This window comes from Engystomops pustulosus, chromosome 9, assembly GCF_040894005.1.
Source record: "Engystomops pustulosus chromosome 9, aEngPut4.maternal, whole genome shotgun sequence".
Lineage (NCBI taxonomy): Eukaryota > Metazoa > Chordata > Amphibia > Anura > Leptodactylidae > Engystomops > Engystomops pustulosus.
The window spans coordinates 49,589,153-49,601,862 of record NC_092419.1 but is presented as its reverse complement, the minus strand read 5'-3'; the positions used below and the strand labels follow the sequence as shown (position 1 = coordinate 49,601,862).

The following is a 12,710-nucleotide window of genomic DNA, read 5'->3' as shown; positions in this document are numbered from 1 at the left end:
CAAGTCCTGGCCATGCAACAGAAAACATTACGGAGAAAGCATAAAACATTTCTCTTATTATGTGCATGACTGGCTTGGCTTTATATTACTGAAAATAAAGTTTTACCTTAAACAGCCATGAAAATATTAAACATTTTTTTAATATTGAAACAATGAATGTCTCAAACACTGTATAAGGTATCTGCATACAGAGCCCTAAACACTGCTCCCTAGGGCAGGATATCATTGAAAGGATAGAGAAAGGACTATCGGGTAATCCAGAATTAAACAGGATAAAAATCTATTTGTGTTTTATAGCATTTTTCTAGTTAATACTCATTCAAGCAGTTACAAACACAGGAAAGAAAATGGGACAAATTATCTGATATGCTTAAAGGCTTTCCGCAGATGCCCCACAGAAATAATTGTTTAATCTAACAAAAATCTGCATTCTGGTACCTTACAAATCTTATCTGATTATATCCCATAATTCTTCCCAACAGGCATAATCCCATCCTGGAGAGGAGATCTGGTTAGATGTCGCACAAGACTATAACAACATTATTTTCATATTAAAGAGATTTTTATCTGTAGACATCTCCAGGATGCTTCACTTCTTTCAATGTAAGAAATGATGTAAATTCTAGTCCATTCTTGTTACAGGATAATTCCAGATACAGTACAAAGAAAGCTTCAATGTTATATCTCATAATGGACAAATTGCACATAGTTATAGGATAAGGCCCCTTCCACACTTGCCTTGCAGATCACGTCAGAGTTTGATCAGGGTGCGATCAGTGCTTGGTCAGTGAAAAATGCACATTTTGCATCAGAGTTCAATAAGTTTTCAGTCAGAGTTTGTACAGTATCTCAGTTTTTCACGTGCGTTTTTGATGCAATTTCAATGCATTTTTGGACTCAGGACTCAGCACTGAGCTCTATCTTTTCTATGGCAATAGATGCGTGAAAAACACATTGCACTTGCAAGTGTCTCAGAGTGCAATGCGTTTTTGATGCATCTCCATAGACTTGTATGGTGCGTTTTTCACGCGCGTGACTTGCAAAAGTAGAGCATGTCGAGATTTAAACGCGCGTTTAAAAAAAACGTGCGTGTGTGCGTGAAAAAAATGCAGGTCTGAAAAGACCCATTGGCTACAATGGGTCAGAGTGCAATGCAAGTTCTGCGTGTGAAAAACGCAAGTGTGAAAGGGGCCTAACATAGCAACATCTAATACATAACCTAGTATCATAGATTGTTGACTTATATCAGCTCTAACTTCCATAACTTTTCTGCCTACCTTGATTCCCACCCCACTTCTTTACAAAGTGACAAGGTTGGTGGGAAATGCCCCAAAATGTCTGATTTCTGGCACGATACATAGTACACTATGTTTACAGTAGCCTATGTTAGCAGCACTAGACAAGTATGCCAGCCGTTTACTATATCCTTTGGGCTGAGATATATCACACATTATCACCAAAATATACTGGCAAATAATTTTGGAAAACAAGAAAGCCTATTGGACAAAGAAGGCAAGTCATTTGTTAGTCTTACTAAACTTTAATTCCCAACCATTGTGAATGGTAACAGCCTTTTGTCAGCTTCTGGGAGGAACAACACTGGGAAACAAATACAAGTGTTTCAACTAATTGTGGGTATTTTTGATCTGCTGATTCCAAAAATACCACATATTTCTCTAGAAGCTATAAAATACGTAGTTTATAAAATGTTGAGCATTTCCTTCCAGAAAAAAAATACACAATGGAAGAACAGTACTGTGGACGATGGGATCCACATACGATGGCTGATTACTGTTGCTGACTACTATTGGTCAAAGAAAGTCATATGACTTTGAACAAGAGGGTAAATTAGGGATTTACATGTTAATATTCATAATGTCAATTTAGAGTGATAAATATTTCTCCATTTAAATCATACAGGAACTAAAATAATCAAGAGTAGCTTCTGTGTAGCAAGTCAAGAGTAATATCCAAAAACTGGAATCAGCCCCTCCCTCTCTGATGAATTACCTTGGTATAGCAGTCACCAACAATACATTTGTGTAGCAAAGCAGCACCTAGAGTGGGAGTTCTAGGAGATTATTATTCTGCCATTATCTGTCAGATATGAAAAGATAACACCTCTATACACCAGTACCGTCTCCAAGCTGAATTTAACAACCGTCCTAATGCCTAGTTCAGTCAAGCTGAAACCTTCTCATATATGTCTTAAACTGTAATGTTTTCACACATATATTAAATTAGTTTTTCATTGATTCTAGTACCTTCTAACCTAAAAGACCATTGGGACTAAATATAATAACCTTGATGGGTTTTCTTAATATTAGTCCGTGCGTTCCTCCACAAATGACTGCACGTTAACTCCAAATTATTCTAACTACTGTTATCCTGCTCTCCACAAGTCTGCAGATGTGAACATGCACAATAACCTCTGGGGTCCAGGAACACGCTGTGAACCTTTAGACAAAATCCATCCATTATTCTATGCCTTGGCTCATTTGTTTTTCTCCCTGTTTCCATCCAACTTTCAGCTTCCCTGTTTAATATTCCACATATAATGCAATGCCCAAGTTCCTGTGATAAATCCATCACAGCCATCATTATTCTTTGCATTATCTTGGCGCTCCTTGATGCATTTATTTTATTTGCCATCATTCATACCTTGTGAACACAGACTTGCTTTGGATCCCATATTTTACATTCCATGCTGAGTTACAACATTTATAAGATGTGTGAGATTTCTCATTCTATGTGCATCTCCATTAAAGTGTCTTGCCATCTACTCCACTAGAAATGTATTTATTTGCAATGCATAAGCAGCATTTCTTCTCTCCTTTGATTTCTTCCTGTGACGATTATGTAAAATAGACTATTTTGATGCTAGGCACCACATTAGAGTATATATATTAGAGAATATTTCCAGTTAAAGATTAAACTCTATGTTGAGTAGTGTTGCAGTTTTATTCTGTTTGTGAACTGGAATATTTATGTCCTGTCATCTGATCTAAGACTTGAACACTAAACAAGATAACGCTAAGCGCATGGATAGGGATTACAATTGTAAATGTAATAAAAGTATCATTTGTTCCAAAATTTGCTCTGTGCAATGCATTGGTTGGAGAAATGGCTATTGCTGATAAATAAGATATACGTCATAAAACCAATGTCCATATGGCCAAATACATGGTGCTATTAGTTAAAGGGAACCTGTCAGCAAAAATGTAACCACTAAACCACTGCCAGTATGTTATCAAGCAGATGAACACCTTCCGGATCAAATGTTTCTTAATTGTCCAGTGTAGTGGTGTCATCCAGAAACTCAGCTTTGAAGTGTAGATGTAAATTGAGATGTAAATTGAGTACTGAAGTCAAGTTCTCCCCTCATAAGGATGTCCCTCTGTTGTGATTGACATCATAAAGAATACTTCATGAGAAATGGTTTGTGTTGCCCCAAGATGCAGTACCATCAATAACAGAAAAGTGAGCATTTTGAGGCAGGGAGAGCTTGACTTTTGTGCTAAACTCTTTGTCTCCTTGACTTTATACCGCTAGTTTTAGATCTCGCTTCAAAGTTTATTTTATGTAAAATGCTGCAACATTAGACCATGAAAGAAACATAGTCTCGGAGGTATTAACCCCTTTTAGTATAGGGACAAGCCCTTTCTTTCTCCCTTGCCTTGTGTCTTCAACCCTCACCATGGGTCTCCAAGTCTTTCCACTTATTTCTGACCACTGTACTTGCTTTTGTTCTTGTCTTAATGAAATGCATTTGAGCCCTTTACTGATTGTACAGAACTGTGGAATTAATGGTGGACCACAAAAAAATAAAATAAAAAAATAACATAGGCAAAATGTCTTCCAAACGGGTATATTACAGGCGATGTTCCTGGATATCATATTACTACTATACCAGAATGGTAACAACAAAGTATTAGTACAGGCAGTCCCCGGGTTACATACAAGATAGGGTCTGTAGGTTTGTTCTTAAGTTGAGTTTGTATGTAAGTCGGAACTGTATATTTTATCATTGTAATCCCAGCCAGTATTTTTTTGGTCTCTGTGACAATTGGATGTTAAAAATGTTGGGTTGTCATAAGAACTGGGATTAATAATAAAGCTTTATTGCAGACACCTGTGATAACTGTTATAGCTGATCATTGTAGCCTAAGGCTGAAGTACAGGAAATTACCAACATTCAGAGGTCCGTTTGTAACTAGGGGTCGTATGTAAGTCGAGTGTTCTTAAGTAGGGGACCGCCTGTATAGTATTAGTAAAAGTATTACAACATATGCAATGTTACCAGTGTAACTGGTCATGAGCAGGCTTTTTCAACTCTTAAGAAATTATGGTGAATTGATTTTAGATTTTGAGCTGCAGTAAAAAGTAGAATTACGCAAACTACAATCTCTCTCTCTCTACTGGAAGTACAATAAGATTAATACTCTGTGACAATATTAACCATATTTTAGACAACCTATTAATTCATATATTATACCATATAACAGGTAATGAATGATGGAAACCTATTAAAAGAGATACAGCCATCTATGGGCAACCTAACACAGCTGCAGATCCATTCGACTAAACAAATAAACATCTATCTCCTATAATTTTCTATTTCCTATTTGTCTATCTATTTGTTTGTCTAAAAAAAGGCAAAAAAGGCAGTACTCCCGGAATCCACATTGTGGTTTTAATAGATGAATTATTTTTTATACCTAAAGCATATAATGTTATGATATAACACAAATGGGTATACACAACAGTTTTTAACTTGAAATTTTGCATCAAATGTTTACATCATACTATACGCTAAGATTCTGGCCCAGAGAATTATGAAATATATCCCTTACCTCATAAGAGACGAGCAGACGGGGTTTACGTTTGGCATACAAACTCCAGACAATACCCATAGAGTTATCTTTCTAATGCAATACTGTGAAAAGCATAAAACCCCTTTCACGTTTCTAACAATCGATGCTGAGAAGGTGTTCAATAGGGTCAACCAACTGGTCATATGCCTTCTCGGCACTCCAGAAATTTGGCTTCTTAGGAGACATCTATTCAGCCCCAATGTACTCCAACTCCAATACACAAGTATTCTTGAATGGAGCACTATCATATTAATTTGCCATCACAATTCATTTGCCCTTGTCACTATTTTTCTTCACCTTCTTAATAGAACCCGTAGCAGAGTCTATTAGATCCGACCTAGATATTAAAGTTATTGAGATAGGACCAGAATCACACAAAATAGCACACTTTGCTGACAATATCATTCTTATGTACACGTACTCCTCACTCCTACACTCTTTTGGAATTACTTTAGATTGTTCACTCCAGCTTACAGAACGGTCATAGCCCACCGACTTCACTAAAATAGTCCTAACTAGAAATTGGAAAACATCCCCGTGCCCGACCTATCCAAAGTTGTGGAAGTGATGAACTCTACTTGTGCTTATGAGAAAATATTAGCATACCATTCTGACTCAATTATGTCCTATTTGGGTAATGGAATACATGGATACAGAGCCCCTATTTCCACAACAAGGTTTACCGGGCAGTGTCTCATCTTCAGATGTTTTGGGATCAATCCCCTTAGAAGAGACCAAGCTTAGACCCTTTACTCTTTTTATCTACCTGTATTATTTGATTTTATTTACCACATATGTACCACATGTCTCTGTACATCAAACTAACTGTACAGCACCTTAAGTAACACATATACCATTGCATTGTTTTCTTTCCTATTTATGAATGTATAAATGGAAATGCTACTAACCCTTAAAGCTGACTACAATTGATTGTAATTCATACAACATATGTTTTATGTTAAAAATAATAAAAAGTTCTGAAATAAAAAAAATGTTTACATCATGCACTTGGATATAATTTGAATATGTAATGAAATGGTAATCTCTCTCTCTCTCTCTCTCTCTCTCTCTCTCTCTCTCTCTCTCTCTCTCTCTCTCTCTCTCTCTCTCTCTCTCTCTCTCTCTCTCTCTCTCTCTCTATATATATATATATATATATATATATATATATATATGGAATCACTTGTTTGCCTGAGGCAGATGTGTTACACCAAAGTGTCGCGATCTTGAATTCAATTTTTCACCTGAAATCTGGGAGTGCTACCTGTTTTTCTTAATTTTATATAAAGAGGTTTATGCCTGAAAACTCAAGGATCTGCATCCAGTCTCATTGGTTACACAGTGTTGTCTTGGACTTTCATACTTCTATTGTTTTGTCTATCTATTTATATATCTTCTATTTACCTATCTATCTCCTGTCTTATCTATTATATCCATCTCCTATCTAGACATCTATTCATCCATCCTAGCTATCTATATATACACTATCTATATATCTAGCTATTTATATATACACTACTTTATATTTATGCATCTATAAATCTATATCATATTCTATCATCAATCTACCTATCATCTGTCTATCTCCTATAATATTATTAACACTGTGTGTATGTGTAAAGTGCTATTATTGTGCAGGGCTAAAGGAGCCTCTTACTTACTGTGACTGTTTATAAAATAATTTTATTTTGGGACACCACTTTTAGTTTTATCCAGGGCCCAAATTTGTCTAAAGCCAGGCTGGTTACTAGAAGTTCTACAAGAACAAATTGTAGGTAAATTGTAGTCCTCTCTATTCATGAGCAGAGCCCTCTGTCTCCATGTGCTTCCCAGGACAGTGTCTGGATGGCCACTGTGCATATATGTTTACATAGAAAGCTGTCAGTCGCTGACCTGAGGAGGAAATCTAAAGGAGGCATATTTATACTATAATACATATATACATAAAAATACGGATGAGCGTTACTGAACCTGGACTTCAGCCCAAATTTTATGCTCAGGTTTGGTGATTGGGCTGACTACTGCTTGTAAAACTTACATTCGATGCTTCTACTGATCGTGTTAACCCTCTAAACGCTGCTGGCAAAGATGCCGCTGGCATGTAATGATCGCAGGTGTTATCAGCGTTTATGGGTTCATGTTGTCAAACCAAACTTTTGTTCCGGGTTCGGCCGAACCCACCGTTCCTGAACCCTCCTGGGTCAGCTCATCACTACTCATAAGCAAATCTTCTAGGGGTATTTTTCAGTTGTCCTTGTGGCCAAGTGGTTTAACATCTTTTTGTGCTAATTTGTGCCAAATTGTTCCGAACCTTCATCTTAAATATTCTGACCTTATATAAAGGTTGCATATTAAACTTACACATTCACTATTAAGATACATGGTTTCTAGTAGACATAGATCTTTATTGTTCTCTGCATATTGTTGAGTTAGTTCAACCCATTGACTATCTCCAGTCCAGTAATTAGGGTTAGGAAAAGGCAGCACTCCAAAAGTAGTATCAAACAAAGTGGGGTGTCTTTATTCCATAAGCGACGTTTCAGCTCTTGACGAGCCTTTATCAAGCATCAGTCCAATAATTAGCTTTTTGTATGAGTGGCCAACGTAGGAAAATGAAGAAGTGAACAGCAAATACAGTGGTTTTGTTCCAGATTTGTAGAGAATAAGATGTGTTTGAAAACAGGAAATAAATCCGTTTAATAATGGGCAGCAAAAGCTAATATTTGGGTTTGTTTTCTCTCTGAATCATGGCTTCTATATGAACTAATCCATACTACAGATCAATATCATGGATATGTATTTTTAATTGAGTTCTAAGCACATGGATCTGCTTTAAGCATCACTATAGTTATACTTTATTGACCAATGTGAATAAGACCATTATTTGAGTTTAATTTGATTATTATTTGATATCAATGCTGTGGAATGAACAGTGTTCACATTTTCCTTTTTGCCAGGAAGGTGAATTTTCATGATACATGTAGATTCTCTACATAATATAATTAATGAAGGATTTTTTAAATAACTGTAATCTAATTTCTCGTTACAAATTATAAAACTAAATTTGCACAACTCTCTATTAAACGTTATTGAATTCATTTATAGTTTAAGATTATTAAGAGACAATTAAAAGATAATGGAAAATGATCAGCTTATCTAATAACTTGTTACTAGACACTTCAAGATTAAATATTTTGGTTGAGAAAACCGTAGATAACCTGCTTGTTACATTTTCTGTGTTCATTAAATTTTGATGATGTCATAAGAATGAAATCCCATACCAACCTGCTGTCAAGTCTAATTTCTCCAGGAACGATATGAGTGCTGTCCTTGCCAATGAGGAATCTAATGCGGTCATAGAAGAGTCGTGGAGGATGCTGGGAGAAGGGTGGCTGGCTTTGTTGGATGAGGTCTAATGGGTCAGGTGAACCTTGACAGAGGGGACTGGAAAAGCAATTGGCTTGCTGGCAGCAATCAGGATCCACACAATCTGTCAGACCATCTGTAATAGATAAAATTTCCATAAGTCAGCCAATGGAAGTCCATAGAGATTTATTATTACAGAGCAATGGGAAAGTAACTATGCTAATGAATGCTAAAAGAAGAGGTTGACCTGCAAACTGGCCGGTGTAACCAAAAAAGAGTAAAAAGACTATAAACTGGTGAATAGAGAAAACATGCACTTACTACAAAATATAGATTGTGCATCAATGAAATAGAAGGTAGATGTACAGTATGGTCCAGTTGTTAGTGGCATCAAAAACAAAAACAAAACACTATGAAAATATTCATAAAAAGTTTTTCTTTCCAAATATAGAATACATTACATGGTATGATTACACTTATTAGTGTGTACCTTTTTCAATAAAAATATACCATGGTTATTCTTGTTCTTCCTGTAGACGCTCAGTAAATATTTTGTGCAGAAGCAGATGTAAATAAATTGTATTGGAATAGGATCCATTTTTGGCAAGTATCTAATTGTATTGTTCCAGCTTTGACTGTTATCTTATATCCACAAAATAGGATATGAGAATAAACCACCAATAACGAGAATGGACCCCAACAATCCAGAGAATGGCTTTCACTAATGTGTGGAGCAGCAGGTCGTTCATGCATCCTGCAGATCCATTCCATAGTATGGTAGTGTTGACAATCAACAATCACAGCGCTCGGCTATCTCCAGCACTTTCATTGACTGTCGATGGTAGTGCCAGAAATAGCCACCGTGCTTGACAATTTGTGTTACTTATGACTTTTATAGTATTGAATGGAATGGCAGGATGGTTCCTTGATCTGTTACTACATTAAATTAGTGAAAACGGAAGCCCTATTATTGTGAACTGACATGTTCTCAAGCTACCAGGGGTCTCAGTAGTTGGAACCCCACCAATCCACAGCAAAAGTGAATCGAAACAGATTTGGATTTGATTCTGTACCTAAAAAAATTCCAAATTTATACTGATTCTACAAACCAGCAAATAGATTCACTCATCTCTACCACCTGCTAAGGATTCTGTATGGAATTTACAGCAAGATTTGGCATGTCAAATCTTTATATTTCATTTCATAGATTTTAAATACATAGAAGAAAAATTGGTAGCCATTTCCACTTCTCAGCAGGTTTGCCCATGGAAATCAATAGCATGCAGTTTATAGGCACATATCATGCAGTATTTGACATGGTACATCACACTGAAAAGGACTGTTCCAATAAAAGTAAGTATACTTTATGTCTACAGAGTTCTCAAGTACTGTACAATGCAGCTTGTATAAATCTGGAAAAATGTACTGTCCTAAGAACCTCTTTCAATATTCTACATTGAGGCAAAAAAATTTGCACTGCATGCAAAATGACTAATGGATACCTGTCTGATCTTGCTTTTTTAAGTTTCCAAACAATAAGAGAATGGTAGCAGGTGTTGCAAACTAATTGAGTTTAAATCATGTACTAGGAAGGGTTTATGTACAGTACATTTGACTACTTGCTCCAAGGAAGACAGATGTTTATAAGGGTTTTATATGTTAAAAATTTTGCTTTTGGACTTGGCAGTTTTAAGCATGTGGATAAAAGAATAGAATTCACAATGAATAAGAGTAGCTTTCTGAAGCGCAATGTATCTGGGCTGGGTACCACTCATGGACCCTCCATCTCACATAGTACAGCTGCCTTCCTCATGGAAGACAGTAGTGAGAAACATACACTAGGGAGCCACAATCTTTTCACACCATGGGTGAGTAAGCCCTATTAAAATTAGTATTATCAGTACCTGTTTCTATGGTGTTATAAGGGTCTGAGTCACATGACAGATTACCTATTTAACTGGGATGGTCCTTATTACCATAGAACATTTGGTGTAATTGGAACAGACTTTCTATACTTTTCATCTCCAATACCTATGATCCTATACGGCTAAGTTGTAACACTGCTCTGCATGTTTTCTCATATTTATTGCAAACCTCTATTGTGTGTAATATTTTTATGAGCTTTAGTAATTATTGATTTTTTTAATCATACTATTTTTGTCACTATTGACACCATTTCTTTTGTATTTTGGCAGCCTTTACTAATTTTTGAATCTTTCATTTTTAAACATTTTACTCTAACCATAAGTACATGATTATTCCTTGATTCCCTCACTCATCATTTCATTAGGGGTATCCGCTCACCAAAGAGAAATGGTGAAAGAATCGTTGATCATGTAAATCAACAAATCACCAAAAACATCATCATAAAGTGCAAAAAGAAAATGTATAATTGAGAAGGCCAACATAAACTTTGACACGTCAGAGAATTCCCATTAGTGCAAGTCAAACACTTTTTCAAAAAGGAGTTGAAATGTTTCCTCAAAGTGCGCTACAGACCTTATTTTAGATTTTAAAAATTATATGAATTCAACATTGCTGTATCATCCTCTCACTCTTGCTTTCCTCTTAACATTATATTTTTAGCTGCATAGAATTGACACAATCAGACCAATCAGATGGGAAATCTTCCCTTCCTTAATGACAGCTTGAACTTTGCTTTATGGATATGGTAATGTGGAAAGACCATATTTTCATGTGTGTAACAACCGAGGACTCAACTCCATTAAAATGCTGAGCTACTGTTCAGCAAATTTCTCAGCCTTACTGAATCACACCATCTGGCTGAAGACAGACAAACCCGAAATGATTTATAAGCATTAAGGATATGAAAGTACTGAAGTCATCTTAAAGGAAAAATTTGCTGTACTTGGGCACTAAAATGTTGTCATTGAAATATGATGAGTCTCATGATGTAACTACTCTATGGAAAATACATAAGTGAAGTTTGCAAAGCACAGTGTGAATTATATTCAGTGTCCGGGAATGTAAAATAACATTTGGCAATAAAACTTATTAGAGGAGATTTATCAGATATTTACACCAGTTTGTACTGTAAAATTTGATTTAGATTTCAAGTTTCAGCATAGGTGTAAACCTATAAACCTACAACTTCTGGAACTGGGCTTAGTGTAAAAGGGGAGGAGGAAAGCAGCATAAACTGTATCTCTCATCTACACCTGCTCCGGGCTAAGATAGTGTTGAGTTTTAGGAGGTGTGGCTTATTTTTTAACAAAAAGATAAAAAAAATTGTAAAAATTGTATATTCAATATATACGAAATCTAGTCACATTTTTTCCTTAAAGTTTTTGATCTTCAGTATTTCAATATATTTTTTTTGCATGTTATAACATTATTTTACCTATTCAAATAGTTTTATGAGTTCCTAACACCTTGAGGATATGTGACATGGGGCTCAAGGGCAGAACCCTCTTCATACCGACTGGGTGTTTGCTGCACTTGTCTGCCAGTTACACTGTAGGACAATTCCCCAACAGGTCCTGTTTGGCATAGAATAGTAGTATAGAATCACTATTATAATCTTCCAGGGATGTAAACTACAATAATTAGAGTTGGGACCAATATTTATGCCTACTATGAGCCAAGCCAGTTGTTCTCTGTATATGACGATACAGTAGGTTGAACGAGATAGAGAGGCATCTTTGTTTACCTATAGTACTATTACTCTACTGCCATACTAGTCTTTAAAGTTGCTATTGCACTTGCTGAGCTATAAAAAGTGACGGTAGTTGTTTTAGACGATTTTAGGCTCTTTTTTGTCCTACTGTTCATTGCATCATTTCATATTTAGCCATTTAGTCTTCATTATTGTTCATACACCTTTGTATATATTCACATCTATCCATATTTCCTCAGTCAATGTTTTTTCTTACCTTTCTTTTCCTAGTCTTATTTATGTAGAGGATTATACAGCTCTCTCTTCAAATTTACTTGGAACCTGTGTGAGGTCATGTGATTGAAGGAAGCTGCTTACACTTAAGGGATGTGTTTGCTGGACCATTAAATGCAAAGCCGGAAACAATAACCTAATCTACCTGCTTTGCACCAAGAGATCAAATGCTAGTCCTAATGAATAATGATTTGATGCCAAAACGGTTTATCTTTTATAGAAAAAACTGCAAAATTTAAGTACAGAAAATTTAATCTAGGATATTTGAGTCTTACTTTATCGATCTGGCAACCATATACTCAATGCATTAGCAATTTTCCTTTTACTTTTAGTAAGAGAAGGTTGTCCGTTTGGAAAAACCTTTTGGTGGAAGAAAACAACCATTATACTCATAAGCCTTAAAGGTAACTTTTTATCAGGTTCACAACTTTTCACCTAATGACAGGTTCCTATGGCCTTTTTAAATATTTTTTTCTACTCTTTAAAGTATATAAAAGTATACCTGGCTCCCTGTCAGCAAACTGCATTGAGAGAAGGAGAACATCCAAATCCCTGTGTCA

At 35.8% G+C, this 12,710-nt stretch overlaps 1 protein-coding gene across 9 annotated transcripts in view; it reads right to left on the bottom strand.

Annotated features, from left to right (window-relative positions):
* TENM1 (teneurin transmembrane protein 1) overlaps positions 1-12,710 on the bottom strand; it is a 490,610-nt gene that overhangs the window by 150,761 nt on the left and 327,139 nt on the right. For all 9 annotated transcript variants that reach the window (XM_072124023.1, XM_072124021.1, XM_072124025.1 and 6 more), the window contains one exon: positions 8,160-8,376. In XM_072124023.1, coding sequence (XP_071980124.1) covers positions 8,160-8,376 — 217 coding nt within the window. The remainder of the gene's footprint in view (positions 1-8,159; positions 8,377-12,710) is intronic.